Below are 18,154 nucleotides of genomic sequence, written 5' to 3'. Positions count from 1 at the left end.
CTCCTTGAAAATGATTTTTATTTTTACAACCTAAAATAAATGTTGCGGCATCGCACATAAGTCGGATAGCTTAGCCAGACGTGACGCTGCAGGCATTCCGGCAGCTGCAACGCATTGCCCGACGGTTTCGCCCGACTTTGGATCGCCTTGTCACCGGCCACAGGTGTTTGCGTGGCCACCACAACTCAGCCGCCCCACGTCGCCCACCACCACCAGCACCACCAGCACCAGCAGCAGCAGGACCACCGTGGGGGGCATGGCAAGACGCGGCACGACCCCGTCATCCTGATCAGCGCGGCTCCGGCCGGACCACCAACCTCCCGCGCCATGCCCGTGGTGCTCGTCCGCCCCACCAACCGGACGCGTCGCTTCGACTCCACAGGTGGCGCTGCCACCACCACCACCAACAGCAGCGGCGGCGGCGGCCGCGGCGGAGGCGGCGGAGGCGGCCAACACCGCCACCGCCGCCGCCGCTACGGACCGCACCGGCACTGGGCGGAGCCTGCGGGGTCCCGCCTCGTGGGGGCGGAGCCTGCGGGGTCCCGCCTCGTGGGGGCGGGGCCTGCGGAGCGTCGGGCTGGAGCCAACGCCGTCACCGAAGAGGAGGAGGCAGCGGCAGCAGCAGCAGGTGGAGGAGGAGGCGGTGGTGGTGGAGGAGGAGGAGGCGGTGGTGGAGGAGGTGGAGGAGGAGGCGGTGGTGGAGGAGGTGGAGAGCGCGTGGCGGCAAGCATGGAAGAGCCGCTCCTGCTCTACGACTTCAGCGAGTCGGGACAGGACGTACGCGTCCGCTATGAATGCGGCGGCGGCGGCGGCGCTGCTGCGGGAGGTTCGGCACGCGCCGACGGCAAAGCGCTGCTGCTGTTGCAGCATCGCGCCGCGTCGCCTTCGCCCGCTGCCTCGAGGCACGGGAGCCAACTGAACGTGGGAGGCGATGCCGGGTTCGGACAGACGACCTGCACCAGACAACAGCAGCAGCGTCGCGACAGCAACCCATTCACGGAGATCGCGATGAGCAGCTGCCGCTTTAACGGCGGCGTCGTGAAGCCGCTGAGCCACCTCAGCGCCTCGCGACGGAGTCTCCACGACGCCGATTCGGACTGCGCCGCGTCGGGCACCAGCGCGGGTTCCCTGACCGGGTCGGCGGCGGCAGCAGCAGCAGCGGCGGCGGCGGCGGCAGCGGCTTCGGTGTCCGCAGGAGGCACCGAAGCCGCTGCTGCCGCTGCTGCTGCTGCGGCCACGGCGGCCACGGCGGGGGGCGCCTCGCGGACTGAGCCCGGCTGCTCGGCGGTGCAGCCGGGCGGCGCTGGGCGCGCGGCGTCGGCCACCGGCGGCGGCGTCGGCGTCGGCGGCGTCTCGCAGGGAGGGCACAAGTCGAGCAAGAAGAAGCACCAGAACATCGGGTACAAGCTCGGACACCGTCGGGCGCTCTTCGAGAAGCGCAAGAGGCTCAGCGATTACGCGCTGATCTTCGGCATGTTCGGCATCGTGGTGATGGTGATCGAGACGGAGCTGTCGTGGGCCGTCTACACCAAGGTGGTGCTGCTTGTGCTGGGGTGGCGGTCTGGTCCCGATCTACCTCTTCCCCTCTCTACCTCTCTCTTCCCCTCTCTACCTCTCTCTTCCCCTCTCTTCCCCTCTCTACCTCTCTCTTCCCCTCTCTACCTCTCTATCTACCTCTCTCTCTACCTCTCTCTCTACCTCTATCTCTCTACCTCTCTCTCTACCTCTCTCTACCTCTCTCTCTCTTCCCCTCTCTTCCCCAGCGGTATTTGTCTTCGTCGTCGTCCCACATCACCACGGAGCCGGTGGGGGGCATGGCCCGGTGTGCGCTTATGCGCATGCTGCTGCTGATGATGATGAGGATGTGCGGAGGTCGCTGTGTGTTGTTGTGTGTGGTGGTGCGTCTTGTGTTGTGTGTGGTGGTGCGTCTTGTGTTGTGGTGTGTGGTGGTGCGTGTTGTGTTGTGGTGGTGCGTCTTGTGTTGTGTGTGGTGGTGCGTCTTGTGTGATGTGTGTGGTGGTGCGTCTTGTGTTGCGTGTGGTGGTGCGTCTTGTGTGATGTGTGTGGTGGTGCGTCTTGTGTTGTGTGTGGTGGTGCGTCTTGTGTTGTGTGTGGTGGTGGTGCGTCTGGTGTTGAGTGTGTGGTGGTGCGTCTTGTGTTGTGTTGTTGTGGTGCGTCTTGTGTTGTGTGTGGTGGTGGTGCGTCTTGTGTTGAGTGTGGTGGTGCGTCTTGTGATGTGTGTGTGGTGCGTCTCGTGTTGTGTGTGGTGGTGCGTCTTGTGTTGTGTGTGGTGGTGCGTCTTGTGATGTGTGTGGTGGTGCGTCTTGTGTTGTGTGTGGTGGTGCGTCTTGTGTTGTGTGTGGTGGTGCGTCTTGTGTGGTGTGTGTGGTGGTGCGTCTTGTGGTGTGTGTGGTGGTGCGTCTTGTGATGTGTGTGGTGGTGCGTCTTGTGTTGTTGTGTGTGGTGGTGCGTCTTGTGTTGTGTGTGGTGGTGCGTCTTGTGTTGTGTGTGTGGTGCGTCTTGTGTTGAGTGTGGTGGTGCGTCTTGTGTGGTGTGCGTCGTGTGTGTGTGTGGTGCGTCTTGTGTGTGTGTGGTGGTGCGTCTTGTGTGTGTGTGGTGGTGCGTCTTGTGGTGTGTGTGGTGGTGCGTCTTGTGTGTGTGTGTGGTGCGTCTTGTGTGTGTGTGGTGGTGCGTCTTGTGTGTGTGTGGTGGTGCGTCTTGTGTGTGTGTGGTGGTGCGTCTTGTGTGTGTGTGGTGGTGCGTCTGGTGTGTGTGTGGTGGTGCGTCTTGTGTTGAGTGTGGTGGTGCGTCTTGTGTTGAGTGTGTGGTGTGTGTGGTGGTGCATCTTGTGTTGTGTGTGGTGGTGCGTCTTGTGTGTGTGTGGTGGTGCGTCTTGTGTGTGTGTGGTGGTGCGTCTTGTGTTGTGTGTGGTGGTGCGTCTTGTGTTGTGTGGTGGTGCGTCTTGTGTAGTGTGTGGTGGTGGTACGTCTTGTGTTGTGTGTGTGGTGCGTCTTGTGTTGAGTGTGGTGGTGCGTCTTGTGATGTGTGTGTGGTGCGTCTCGTGTTGTGTGTGTGGTGCGTCTCGTGTTGTGTGTGGTGGTTCGTCTTGTGATGTGTGTGGTGGTGCGTCTTGTTAATGTGTGGTGGTGCGTCTTGTGATGTGTGTGGTGGTGCGTCTTGTGTTGTGTGTGGTGGTGCGTCTTGTGTTGTGTGTGGTGGTGCGTCTTGTGTTGTGTGTGGTGGTTCGTCTTGTGTGGTGTGTGGTGGTGCGTCTTGTGTTGTGTGTGGTGGAGCGTCTTGTGTTGTTTGTGGTGGTGCGTCTCGTGTTGAGTGTGGTGGTGCGTCTCGTGTTGTGTGTGGTGGTGCGTCTTGTGTGGTGGTGCGTCTTGTGTGGTGGTGCGTCTTGTGTTGAGTGTGTGTGGTGCGTCTTGTGTGTGTATGGTGGTGCGTTTTGTGTGTGTATGGTGGTGCGTCTTGTGTGTGTGTGGTGGTGCGTCTAGTGTTGAGTGTGGTGGTGCATCTTGTGTTGTGTGTGGTGGTGGTGCGTCTTGTGTGGTGGTGCGTCTTGTGTTGAGTGTGGTGGTGCGTCTTGTGTTGTGTGGTGGTGCGTCTTGTGTTGTGTGTGGTGGTGCGTCTTGTGTGGTGTGTGGTGGTGCGTCTTGTGTTGTGTGCGTGGTGCGTCTTGTGTAGTGTGTGTGTGGTGATGCGTCTTGTGTTGTGTGTGGTGGTGCGTCTTGTGGTGTGTGTGGTGGTGCGTCTTGTGTTGTGTGTGGTGGTGCGTCTTCTGTTGTGTGTGGTGGTGCGTCTTGTGTTGTGTGTTGTGGTGCGTCTTGTGATGTGTGTGTGTTCGTGTTGTGTGGTGGTGGTGCGTCTTGTGTTGTGCGTTCGTGTTGTGTTCGTGTTGTGTGTTGTGTTGTGTGTTCGTGTTGTGTGTTGTGTTCGTGTTGTGCATGTTGTGTGTGTTGTGCGTGTTGTGTGTGTGTGTTGTGTGTTTGTGTTGTGTATGTTGTGTGTTGTGTATGTTGTGTGTTCGCGTTGCGTGTTGTGTGTTGTGTGTTCGTGTTGTGTGTGTTGTGTGTGCGTGTTGTGTGTTCGTGTTGTGTGTTCGCGTTGTGTGTTGTGTGTTCGTGTTGTGTGTGTTGTGTGTGCGTGTTGTGTGTTCGTGTTGTGTGTTGCGTGTGTTGCGTGTGTTGTGTGTTCGTGTTGTGTGTTGCGTGTTGTATTCGTGTTGTGTGTGCGTGTGTTGTGTGTGTTGCGTGTTGTGTGTTCGTGTTGTGTGTCCGTGTTGTGTGTTGTGTGTTCGTGTTGTGTGTTCGTGTTGTGTGTGTTGTGTGTGTGTTCGTGTTGTGTGTGTTGTGTGTGTGTTATGTGTGTGTTATGTGTTCGTGTTGTGTGTGTGTGTTGTGTTTACGCGTTGTGTGTTGTGTGTGTGTTGTGTGTGTGTTGTGTGTGTTGTGTTTCGTGTTTCGTGTTCCACACAGGCGGCCGCCGAGCGCCCGGCGCCGCGACAAATCGTGAACGGTACCACCCCCGCCACCTCCCCCCCCCCCGGTGATGAATTTCCGTGATCTCACCATCACGATGTGTGTACAATGCCTCTCTCGCCCGGCTCATTATTGAATTGGCGCAGTGTCGTCTCGCTGATCTTCGCGTCGGTTCATGCAGAGATCCCACCCGTACAGGGAATGTTGCACATTCACGGGCGGACGCAGTCGTCTGCGTGCACTACGCAACGAAACCTGGCCACCGCTCACGGCCAAGAACACCGGCGACGATTTTTTGCAACCGGTCCCGGGCCTCCCCTAGGTTGACTCGGCATCAAATGCGCACCCCCTGTGCGGTGTGTAGTAAAACATCGCCACGAGGGAGACAAAGGCGGCCGGGCGTGGTGTTGGCCGCCCACCTTACTCGTGTGCCGTGCCGGCCTTTACAGGTGCTCGCGGACAGCACTTGCCCCTACAGTCTGCGAAGGCTACACGGGGGGGGGGGGTGGAGGTGGATCTTTGTCTTTATCACATCGCGGTGTGAGCCGGGTTGCGCTAAGAGCAGTGATGAGATGTGTTCCCGTGGTCCACGTTGTGTGCGCTTGCAGGAGTCGCATTATTCTTTAGCTCTCAAATGCCTTATCACGCTATCGACCATCATTCTGCTCGGATTGGTCGTCGCGTACCACGCCAGGGAGATCCAGGTACTCGCGGTCCTGCTCGTTTATGCCTCGCCACCTTCACGGTCTCAGTGTCTTGTGTTGCGTGCGCTCGAAAATAACACGCCTTGGCAAAGGTCACATTTCACCATTTATCAACGTGCAAAACATACACGATGTGCAATCTGCGCATTGCACATCGTGAATGCGTGACCTCTATACCCGAACAAATTGAACTGCAGCAACATTGCATGTAAAGCTGAATTAGCAGTACGAAATGGACGCAGCTCCATCTGTCCGTCTGTCATAGCCCTTGATTGAGCAATGTGCATCGTACATCATCCACTCAGGGTTCATTCCTGGCAATACTATGGATTGAATCTGGCCCTTGTACGGCTAGGATCTTTTAACAAGATGCAAAAAGCCGCGACCAACCGCTCCGAAGTATATTGCGTGGCACGCTGCGTGAAACGCGCTGCGCAAGTGCCCCGTTGAATGTGAATGTGTCTGGTAAAGCGCCAGGTAAGGGGTGAGTTTGCCCTTGTGATTGGTGAGGATCGAGTCTTTGCGATGGTGAGTGGTGGTGCCATCTGGATAGTGAGGATCAGCCGGGCCGTGGGTCTAAGCCAACAGGGGAAAGGTAGGGACGGTAGTTTGAGGTGCAGGGCCCGAATGTGTAATGGCCAACAGGGAGTGAGCAGGGTGGAGATGATTCGTCCTGGCCATTGAATGAGCTGACTTGCAGTGCACATACCTGTCAACCCCTTATCAGTGCCTACCTCATTACAGACCAATTCAGACCTTATTGGTCATCCCGTGCCCCTTATAAATCTCAACGTTCATCCTACAAAGTCCCATCACAAGGGAGAAATACACAAACAAATAGACAACAAAAAAAATGTTGCCCCGTATTGAAACGGCTGTATGCCGTATGGACCTGAAAACTCAATTTCCTTGTGCAAGAATGCGGGTAAATACTCTTTGGTCCTTTCGGTAAAGTCACGTAGTAGGTATAAAATAAATCACGACGTTTGGGGCGCAACACAAGCGCCCGTCGTCATGTGGGAGAGCACGGTCCTGCTGCTGATGCAGACTGTTATAAAAGGTTTTAAATGGGTGTAGCCCAAGGGTCATGAAGAAGTGGCCCGGGGCTTGTGTCGCACCCGAAACGTCGTGATTTTTTTTTACCTACGTGACTTTACCGAAAGAACCAAAGAGTATGAATTCCTGCAGTCACGAAAGCTTCAAATCAAGAATATGGGTAAACCGTGTGGGTTGACGGATATGCGTGCATGCGTATTTAGAACGTAATGTGTCTGTCAGGCCATCGGTGATTTATCACGTTTATTTGGGTGAGGCCGTAAAAAAAAACAATCCTGAATAAATCCCGGAGCCTATTTTATTGATTCTGACCTTCAGACCAGTTGTGCGAGTTGTGTGTACACTGCTTGCTGTATGAAGCACACGGTTATAGTGGTGGGAACCTCCTGGTTACACCACCAGCCCACTGGGGGTTATTGTTGTGTCCGTCCGTCTGTCGTGCATCCAAAAATGGGTGGGGCTGGGTGGAGAGGGGAGGGTGGGGAGGGGCTGGGTGGGGAGGGAGGGGCTGGGTGGGGGGTGGGAGGGGTGGGGCTGGGTGGGGAGGGGCTGGTCACCCCGTGGTGCCCTTATAAAACTCAACGTTTAACCTACTCACGCCGGCTTGTGCCCGCCCTCACAGTCGGGCATATTTGCGGAATACACCACGTGGTGCCGCCGTTGACCCTGGCCATTGACCGAGCAACCCAACGTTCCTACCAGCTCCCTCCGCAGGAATGTGTTATTCTGTGTACTAATGCCACCTATACCGCCTCAGTTAGTACTCGTTGGTTTGTGGTGTGTGTGTGTGTGGTGGGTATTGAGTGTCAGTTGAGGTGGAGAGTGTCAGGTGACTGGTGATAATCTAGTGAGTGTTTGAGCGGTGCATTGGATAGTAGTGTCAATTGAAGGTCAGATGAGGGTCACGTGAGTGTTGACATGACTCCATCCGAAAGACGAGATACCCAATAGTTAAGCTATACGTATCTCTAAGCAGTTAATTTGTGTAATAAAAACATAGCAATAATATGTTTGTCTATATTATAAAGTATACGTCGCGCAGGTATAAAATAAAATTAATTAAGTCACGACGTTTCGGGCGCAACACAAGCGTCCGTCGTGATTTAATTTAATTTATTTTCTACCTACGTGACTTTTCCCGAAAGAACCAAAGAGTATGGATCCCTGCAGTCACGAAAACTTCAAATCTAGATTGAATACAGTACTGTATAACGGGTTATTACAAGCTCTGTATTATTTATCTTCCGAGTTTGTTGCAAATGCACAAAAATGGCAGTGCTATTTTAGGCACATTCCATACGTATAATTTGAAATGGATGCAAATATTCCTGTTCATTTGATTGTACAAACTTAAAGGTTGGAATACTGTGCAGTCTTATATTGTGGAATACACACACACACACGAGCAAAACTACAACTGTACAGAATCACAAATCGTTTGGTGCCTTAGATTTCGCATTGTGATATCTAACAGCCTCTGAAATGTAGAATACCGTACTATATTTGAGACCTGGTGGTCAAATGTAAATTCAGGTTGATGTTGCAAGTTTAATTTCAAATTGGGCTTTTTTTCTAAATCATTCAATGAAATGTTCAGGTCCGTGCATTTTTATTAACATTCGAGTGTTATGATTCACCTTCGATTGTTTTAGAGTGGTAAATATTTTTCGTCTTTTCATGTTCCAAGAAATATACAATTGGACACTCCCAGTTGTATACAGTACACCAAAATAAATCATTTGCAGAACGAACCGCAGAAATATAACACTGCATAATTGAAGGTTTATGTTTGTATAATTAATTGTACCAAGTTCAAGTTTCTTTTGTTAAACCAGATGAGAACTCAAGAAACCAGGGTAGTCTCATTTGCAAAGATACCTGGAGCGTTAGTCTGCCATTAAGGGGCTATGATTGCTATGATTCTAATTGAATAATGATCGAATTTGGCAAATTTAGACCCTCACACTGGCACACAATGGCCTCATCTTGCGTGTGACGTCAGGGGAGCTTGAACGTCTGCCGTCAAACAGACGGAGCGTCGTATTATTACGGTTATCACACCTGCAGTAATAATCAGGGTGGCCACTGGATTCTGACCATGAACCTTGGAAACAACCAGCGCACCCTCTACTGCTGTGCCATTTCCACGCCCATGCCAGAAATATGTCACCATCATCGTCCGTAATACCATCACAGACATTCATTGACCGAGCTACTGATATAAATGATATAATGATGGTTTGAAAAGACTAGAAAGACAAAATTTCAGTACTTTAGCAGTGCTTATTACTCGATTTCCAATTAATTTTACATTGAAATTAGTAAATAAAAGTTAATTGGAAGATCTATGGGAAAGGCCCATGTACAGTATACTTATTTCAAAAACGTGCTTACTTGCGAACAGGGTAGAAATGTATATGTCATTTATACAGGGTGGGTTAAATGCTGTATTTGCCCTGCATGCTAATATATTCTGTCTACTGGAAATAGTAACTTATTAATGATGTGAATATATTTTAAGGACAAAAATAAGCTGCACATGGTGGATACCATCTCATTACAGATGCACTTTGATTCAAAAATCTGAAAACCAACATTAAATTTGAGCCCCCCACGAGTATTGAACTTTGTACGATTACATCGTCCTACGTATGTTTGTATCTCGAGGTGATCAAGTGGTATGCATTGATGAAAAGCTTTTTCAGCCACGTCGATATCCTTACTTTTCATTACCAACTTAGCTTTCCTAAAGCACTCCAAACCGCTCGTGTTTGCCTATTTATTTAAAAGTTTAAATTTTGGTCACCTTCCACAGCTGTCCCAGGTGCACATGTTGAAAAATTTGAGAATTTTATTGTTTTATATTTTTATTATTTTATTGTTTCCCTTCTACGTGACTTTTACCGAAAGAACCAAGAATATGTTCAACTGTGCTTTCCAGTTTTATCCCTCTGACCGCTATCCCCATTTGTTTTGTGAACTTGTTGCACATGACCTCTGTTTTTTGTGTAGCGCAACTTTGCATCCGCACCCACTAATTTCTTCAAACATTTTCTGCAGCTCATTCTCAAAGGACGTTCTCATGATCGTGTCATGATAAATCTGATACGGTTAATGTTTTCTCCATTAAAATGTCGGCCTTTGTTTCTATAATTTAATTCACATTATTCTTCAAATGCCACTGTGAATAGCTTTGGAGAAAGGGGACTCCCCTTTTGATTAGTATTTTTTTGGTACTTTATGTAATCTCAGTGCAGCTATTCCATTTTGCTAAATGGTTATTATTTGTTATATGTTATACACAGTACTAAGTATAATACAATCATCAAATGTGTCTAGCTGCAATACCGTTATTCTTCCAAATAATTCATAGCCTGAATCATATTCCTCGGAAACATTCCTACATCACCTGCCTCGTTCTTCTCTCTCTGTAACAAATTAAAAAGCAGACAATACTCCTCCTCCACATGTCTGACCCTCCGTGTAAAAACAAGTGATATTTCTTTTTTACTACTTACATGTTTCACACATTACATTAGTCACACGGCCTTCTGGGAGTGAATCATTTCAGCAGCATCGGTTCCAACACAAGCAAACTCTGGACTGATCTTGACACTCGGTATCCTCAGCAGTCAGGCTTGCTTGAAGTAATGCTGGTGAATTGGAAGATATGGCTGCTTTTAAGCACGCCTTTGTCTAAAAATAATTGCGGTATCCTGGAAAAAAATCGTTTGGGGTGTCTTGCGGATTTTCAGAGGAATTACCTGCTTATAATCCATGGCCTTTCGGGGATTATTAGAGGTTTTTAGCCGTTCCCGGAAGAGATCAGAAAATCCGCGCAAAATTCGTGGATTTGCTGATCTTCGCCTTTGTGGATTATGGGAGTTGCTGTGAACCGTAGAAGCGCTGTGAATGCTGTGATTCGTTGATTACTGGAGTGCGGGTATTTGGAGTTTCACTGCACTTGCATCAGCTCAGCAACCTCATGCAGATGCATATAATCGCCCAGTCTTGGGCAGCTTGAAGTCGACTCCCTCAGTGCTAGTGTTCTCCTGAGCAACGGTCTACCTTTTATTTAGTTACTAGCTGTACTACCCGGCTTCGCCCGGGACTTGGATCCACCACGCCCGGCCGCCTTTGTCTCTCCAGTGGCGATGTTCACACACCACAGCAGTTAGTCGTTTGAGGCTGTGTCGACCTAGGGGAGGCCCAGAAGCAGTTGAAATAATCGTCACCGGTGGTGGCCGTGAGCGGGAATGGAATTCGGATCGCCGGGTTCGTAGCGCGGCGCGCTAACCGCTACACTACAATGCGTTACGCTTCCACATGCGCGGGTCACGTGACAGATTTGACGTCACAGCTCACTTGCCGTGCAAAAAAATTATGCATTATTGAGCTCCCCCCCCCCCCTAAAAAAACATAAAAGTGTATTTTTATATTTTTTGCATGGTGTACAGTCTGGAAAGTACCCACGTGGCAAATTTCAAGTTTGTTGCATCTCGGGAAGTGCGCTAAACATTTTGAACAAGACACACATAATCACAAATTTGCCTTTTATATATATGGAGATAAGAGTAGGTGGGGCAAGCACCTACTTAACCAACCCGTTAGGATGGCACGTGCACTAACAGCCAATCAAGACCGAGCACAAGAAGCACACGTGACATGAATCTGTAAATCAGGCTATTAAACTAATTAGCCCAGTTCTTGGCTCATGTGCCTGCCAGTTTTCCCACAATTGTTAAGACTCGCCAGAAACAATTCCCGGCTGTGTTCAGGCTCAAGAGCTCATTCCACTTTACTGGTGACATGCAGTCAATGTTTCTTACTCTGTTACAATAACATACATTACATGAAACATACAATAATTGTGGAATCTATGCTTTTGCTGAGAAACAGAACTCTAACTTTTTTTTTACCGCAGGCGCTGCCTCTGCTAAAATCAATGGGGAAAAAAACACAAATATGCAACACCACCATTAGTGACGGAGCGGCGAGTGTCTCCATATGTCCGTGTTTCTCTCTGCGTATCTCCACGTAGTTTTGCATATCTGCCTATGTCTCTCTCCGTGTCTCCGTCTCTGCCACCATATCGTGTGCCCTTTTATCTTTGCGTTTCGTTTCCTTGTCTCCATGAGTCTGAGTGTTTAGTATCATACCATAAGTCTCTATCAATGTCTTCTGTTTCTCCAGGTGTCTGTGCTTCATGAGAGCTGTCTCCCCCCCCTTGTACCTCACTCACTGCCCACCTCCGCCTCTTTCTCTGCCAACTACTGCTGGGCTAACGTCCTTCACATGAAAGCATGTAATCATTCGACCTCCAGTATTTCAATACATTTTTACGGCTCAGGATACACATTTTTACCATGCAATAATTTATACTCTTTGGTTCTTTCGGTAAAGTCACGTAGGTATAATTTATTTTATACCCTATGTGACTTTACCGAAAGAACCAAAGAGTATGGATCCCTGCAGTCACGAAAACTTCAAATCTAGATATACAATAATTTATGACATCATTCTACAATATTGTTTGCATTGTGCCTATGGATCAGGAAGTAGTTTCCCGAAAGTCTTTGAGCCTTAATTCAGATAAGAGGAGTGACCTGGAGGTGGTGGCAGATTCAGCAATTAGTTTTAATGTTTGCATGTTTTAATGTTTGGATAAAAGGAGTGAAATGCGTGGATAAACTCATGTTCATAAGCCCACAGTCCTTCCCCTATCAAACTGGATAGTGGAGAAATGTACGCTCTACAAGGCCCTCTTTACCCAAGCCTGAAGTCGGATGGAAAGGGGCCAATCTTGCACACTAGGCATGAGCCATGAGTTCCAATGGCAATTCCACTCTGCCGTTCAGGCCCCGTGGGTCATCCTTTCTTGCCTGGGCGCCATGATGGGCTCTCTGCAGCACCCACTCCCAACCAATTCCATTGATTGCACGATCATGCCAAGAATGGGATTGTGATTAAAATACATATTCCGTACATAAGTTATCATACTAATGATATCAAACATAAAAAAAAACAATAGACGATCCAGAAACAGTACGTGCTAACGACTTGACCTAATCACTTCATAATGCACAAATAACAATACATACTTCATCTAGGTACCACAATACAAAAGATAGAAATGACGTATAGATGCAATGTACATACAGCGGTGCGCTCACAAACACAGGAGGAAGTCACTACTCGCATCAAGCCTTGCATGCACATTCAAACACCGCGTTGCACGCCCTGTCTTAGCCACTCAAGATGAGTTGTAAATGTGGCCGTTGCACCCGCAGCAAACGGTAGCGCATTCGCCGATTGTTGCAGACGTCCGCAATTTGAATCCGGTAGGCCGCCATATTAACAGTAAACTGCATGTCATCTGCTTCACAGTGTGCGTTAAAGATACCCTGATATCGTTTTAAATGAGAAGGCTATGTACGGCACCATGGTCAAGATTTGTCAGATGTGATGTTAAGCACTTTTGACACCCTGGCATAAAGAGCACCTTAGATATCATATAGTGTTCCACCGTCAGACAGATTTGTGCCTTGTGTTGTATTAGCAGTTGTTCAGAATTAAAGATGGCTTGGGCGTGAAAAAGAAAACCAAGCTTCTTTGATACCTACTCTTTGGTTCTTTCGGTAAAGTCACGTAGGGTATAAAATAAAATAAAACAAAAATGAAAACAACTAAATAAAATCACGACGTTTCGGGCGCAACACAAGTGGCCGTCATCAGGATGGAAACAACCCCAGCAATAAATTGCTGAAATGGGCAAAAGAAGGCTCCATACTCTTTGGTTCTATTCGGTAAAGTCACGTAGGTAAAAAAAATAAAACAACAAAAATCACGACGTTTCGGCCACAACACAAGCCGCCTTCATTGTGTTGTGGCCGAAACGTCGTGATTTTTGTTGTTTTATTTTTTTACCCACGTGACTTGACCGAATAGAACCAAAGAGTATGGATCCTTGCAGTCACGAAAGCTTTAAATCTAGAATTCAAAAGAAGGCTGCTTGTGACACGAGGCTATATATACGTAAGAGGTGGGCGGGGGAGGAGCCAGGGAGGAGAGATAGAGGGGGTGTGGGGTAGGGGGAGTGACGAAGTGCAAGCTCCTCCAACCCGAGCTCGAGCACCAATGAGAAGTAGAACTCGAATAATCTACACTCTAATGATCCGCAAATCCTAACATTGGCAGCGCCTCTACGGTTCATGGAACACCCATAATCTGTTTGGGTGGATATTTGGATCTCTAATGGAAGTGTCTTAATTCCTCCCGTAACCTTGGATTGCGAGCATAATTCGTTCCGGAAACGTGTTTGTCATCCAAAGCACTCTCGTATATCAAAGCACTCGTATATCAGTTGTGATCACGTGATGCTCGGCAGACAAAGCGTCTATACGTACTACTCGTATTGCAAGACCCTCGCTCGTTTATCAAATTAATATTTATTAAAAAAATTTGCTCGTCTTGCAAAACACTCGCAGACCAAGTTACTCGCAATCCAAGGTTTTACTTTTTATATATCTTTATTTGTCTCTCTGCCTCTCAGTTTGCCTCTCATTTTGTATCCCCATCTGCATTAGTCTATCTGCATCTATGTTTGTCTCTCTGCAACTCTGTTGTTGATCAATCTTTTTGTCTCTGCATCTCCACTTGCCTTTCTGCATCTCCATTGTATCTGCATCTATTTGTCTCTCCATTGATTCCCGCGACACTTTGTCCATCCCTAAACTGTTTGTCTGTCTGCATCTCCGTTCGTCTCTGCCACTCAGTTTTTTTTTATCTTTGCATCTCCGCATGTAGGCTGGTAACAACACATTCCTGCGGAGGGAGCTGGTAGGAACGTTGGGTTGCTCGGTCAGTGGCCAGGGTCAATGGCGGCGTGGTGTATTCCGCAAATATGCCCGACTGTGAGGGCGGGCACAAGCCGGCGTGAGTAGGTTAAACGTTGAGTTTTATAAGGGCACCACGGGGTGACCAGCCCCTCCCCACCCAGCCCCACCCCTTCCACCCCCCACCCAGCCCCTCCCCACCCAGCCCCTCCCCACCCAGCCCCTCCCCACCCAGCCCCTCCCCACCCAGCCCCTCCCCACCCTCCCCTCTCCACCCAGCCCCACCCCTCCCATTTTTGGTTGCACGACGGACGCACACAATAATCCCCTGTGGGCTGGTGTGACCAGGAGGTTCCTACCAGTATTAACGGCCGTAGTCTTAGTCAAGACTTGGCTCTGGCCAGGCTGTGCCATAGCCAAGCCGTGCTAAAGTTGAGCAACAGTTGGCCTTCGATTTCCTTTCATAGAGGTGGGCAGTGAGTTTCTCGCGTAAGCTGCTCAACTCTGATGTGACATCCCTTCATAACATCAATACACTTTATGATGATGGATCGAACAATGATGATGGAACTCATAATCATGATGGGCTAATTTTTTTAAACATAAAATGTATATGACAGGCAAAAAAGTTCCAGTTTATTTTGATTCACCAAGTTAGAATGAAAGAGACCAGGACTATTGTACAACTGTAATATGTAAACAGACGAGCATATATATATCAAATGCAATTGCGGGTGAAGTTATCTCCGATTGGCACGGTTGGCTACGTACGGTGCGAAAGAAGTTCCAACCCACATAAATAATTGACAGCTCGATAAGACATTGTGACGTAGATGGCAGAATAACCAAGGGAATGTCTTTGAAGCGATGGAATTCCAGGTGTTGGGGGACATCAGAACAGAACACACTGGTGTTTAGGACACAACGGTGTTTTGAGACACCTTCAGTTTCATTTATTAGGATTTACCCTGTGAGCTATTCGGTTCTTGATTTTGGTGCAATCGCAACAAACGATAAAATTACAAGATACACCTAAAAGTCATTGTACACAAATCTAAACATCACGTACATAAACAATAAAATCCTACAGAAAAAGCACCACCCGTCCATGCTGCGTACAAAAAGTGCAAAGTAATCCATTTCGATGTTTGATCCCAATAACAATCATAATACAATACAGATCAAAATTTTAAGTATAAATCTATTCTAAAAAAAAAATCGGGCCAAACCAAGCCCCTTTCAAACTTACTAAAACAATGCTATATAAACAACGTAACAGTTTTCCCAACAAATGTGATTAAAAGTTTACAGTAGCGACACACACAACACACATCACTAAACCTAGCATCCTTCCCTAGCTGCATAAGTCAATCCATAACAGCCGGATTAACAATAGCAGTAGCAGTGCACTATAATCAACATACACAATAAGTTCATACATCGGTCATCTATAGCTATATGTGGTCAAATCTAATGGATATTATGCTCAGTGCATTTCTTTTAGCCCTACACAGGATGAATCTCAAGTTATAGCGAGTTATGTTTAATGCACCAAATAATGTCAAGTGGATTCTTTGTTGCTTGTGGTGCACAAGCACAATTAACAAAAGACTCACGTTCCTTAATAATGCTGTGGCCTTAAAATAAAATAAATAATGGGCAACGTACCAGGCAATGCCCCCTTTTCATAGTACACAAGCATATTCACTGTATATGCAACACAAACGCATCTCATAAGCTATTTAAAAAATGGCAATTTTTGCAAAAAGTCACCGATTATATTTTAAAATTTTAAGGCTGCGTGCGTTGTTATGTCTTGTAGAATGACTTGAAAAAAACTCGTTGAGAAATATAGAGAAGCACTATCTCTTCAAACTAAATGTAAAAAATATACGTAAAATAAAATTGAGAAAAATTCAAGCTTGGTTAAGAAATCAAGATTCATACAAAAGAAATGTTTAAAATAATAAAGCTGGTGCTCATGGAGGATGTTTTCTCTCGAGGCCCTAACCTCTGGGATAGAGATGTTTATCTGAATTGGAAGCCATTCTGCTATTACCCACAATCAACAACTGTGGCGTTGACTCTGAATCAGGACTGTGAAGCACACAGCGCTGATTCACGATTCACGGCACGGTTTGTGCCTCGTGCTGGCTTACAATCACACTGTGGTACAGTAGCCAATGATCTCAACTGAAGCTACAAACAACTCGTAATTAACATTACACCTAAAGTAGTAATATAATTGAATTATATATTGTATTTAGCAGTGAGTGAAATGCAGTTAACATAACAAATCTTGATTTGAAGCTTTCGTGGCTGCAGGGATTCATATTCTTGGTTATTTCGGTAAAGTCACCATGTAGAAGGGAAACAATACAATGATAAAAATATAAAACAATATGAAACAATATAAAATATAAAACAATGTTAAACAATATTTGATATTTGTATTTTATATTGTTTTATATTATATTTGTATTTTATTGTTTTCCTTCTACGTGACTTTACCGAAAGAACCAAGAATATAACAAACCTTGCATACATAATAATGTCCGGTAATTTATCATTCGGTAATACTATGATCAAATCCAGTTCAGGAATTTCCCTCTGCAAATGACCCATTCTACCCACCTTGTCACAGCCAGCCTCGTCGCAATCCAGATGTCACCAGATACAGTGAGGGAAAAAAGTATTTGATCCCCTGCTGATTTTGTACGTTTTCCCACTGACAAAGAAATTATCAGTCTATAATTTTAATGGTAGGTTTATTTGAACAGTGAGAGACATAATAACAACAACAAAATCCAGAAAAACGCATGTCAAAAATGTTATAAATTGATTTGCATTTTAATGAGGGAAATAAGTATTTGACCCCTCTGCAAAACATGACTTAGTACTTGGTGGCAAAACCCTTGTTGGCAATCACAGAGGTCAGACGTTTCTTGTAGTTGGCCACCAGGTTTGCACACATCTCAGGAGGAATTTTGTCCCACTCCTCTTTGCAGATCTTCTCCATGTCATTAAGGTTTCAAGGCTGACGTTTGGCAACTCGAACCTTCAGCTCCCTCCACAGATTTTCTATGGGATTAAGGTCTGGAGACTGGCTAGGCCACTCCAGGACCTTAATGTGCTTCTTCTTGAGCCACTCCTTTGTTGCCTTGGCCGTGTGTTTTGAGTCATTGTCATGCTGGAATACCCATCCACGACCCATTTTCAATGCCCTGGCTGAGGGAAAAAGGCTCTCACCCAAGATTTGACGGTACATGGCCCCATCCATCGTCCCTTTGATGCGGTGAAGTTGTCCTGTCCCCTTAGCAGAAAAACATCCCCAAAGCATAATGTTTCCACCTCCATGTGTGACGGTGGGGATGGTGTTCTTGGGGTAATAGGCAGCATTCCTCCTCCTCCAAACATGGCGAGTTGAGTTGATGCCAAAGAGCTCCATTTTGGTCTCATCTGACCACAACACTTTCACCTAGTTGTCCTTTGAATCATTCAGATGTTCTTTGGCAAACTTCAGACGGGCATGTATATGTGCTTTCTTGAGCAGGGGGACCTTGCGGGCGCTGCAGGATTTCAGTCCTTCACGACGTAGTATGTTACCAATTGTTTTCTTGGTGACTATGGTCCCAGCTGCCTTGAGATCATTGACAAGATCCTCCCATGTAGTTCTGGGCTGATTCCTCACCATTCTCATGATCATTGCAACTCCACGAGGTGAGATCTTGCATGGAGCCCCAGGCCGAGGGAGATTGACAGCTCTTTTGTGTTTCTTCCATTTGCGAATAATCGCACCAACTGTTGTCACCGTCTCACCAAGCTGCTTGGCAATGCTCTTGTAGCCCATTCCAGCCTTGTGTAGGTCTACAATCTTGTCCTTGACATCCTTGGAGAGCTTTTTGGCCTTGGCCATGGTGGAGAGTTTAGAATCTGATTGATTGATTGCTTCTGTGGACAGGTGTCTTTTATACAGGTAACAAGCTGAGATTAGGAGCACTCCCTTTAAGAGTGTGCTCCTAATCTCAGCTCATTACCTGTATAAAAGACACCTGGGAGCCAGAAATCTTTCTCA

At 47.5% G+C, this 18,154-nt stretch overlaps 1 protein-coding gene across 3 annotated transcripts in view; it reads left to right on the top strand.

Moving 5' to 3' along the window:
* Positions 1–678: 678 nt before the first annotated feature.
* The window catches only part of LOC116940030 (small conductance calcium-activated potassium channel protein 2-like), a 191,632-nt gene continuing 174,156 nt past the window's right edge, over positions 679–18,154 (top strand). For 2 of the 3 annotated variants that reach the window (XR_012929985.1, XM_032949308.2), the window contains exons 1-2: positions 679–1,533; positions 5,093–5,188. Coding sequence is in view for 2 of the 3 variants with exons in the window: in XM_032949308.2 (XP_032805199.2) it covers positions 730–1,533; positions 5,093–5,188 (900 nt within the window). In the remaining variant the exon portion in view is untranslated. The remainder of the gene's footprint in view (positions 1,534–5,092; positions 5,189–18,154) is intronic. The other variant, XM_076053219.1, reaches the window with a different exon arrangement.

The sequence above is a fragment of the Petromyzon marinus genome, chromosome 1 (assembly GCF_048934315.1).
Source record: "Petromyzon marinus isolate PM22_M1 ecotype Great Lakes invasive population chromosome 1, UKy_Petmar_22M1.pri1.0, whole genome shotgun sequence".
Classification (NCBI taxonomy): domain Eukaryota; kingdom Metazoa; phylum Chordata; class Hyperoartia; order Petromyzontiformes; family Petromyzontidae; genus Petromyzon; species Petromyzon marinus.
The sequence above is the reverse complement of the archived record's forward strand: the minus strand, read 5'-3'. Positions and strand labels throughout refer to the sequence as shown.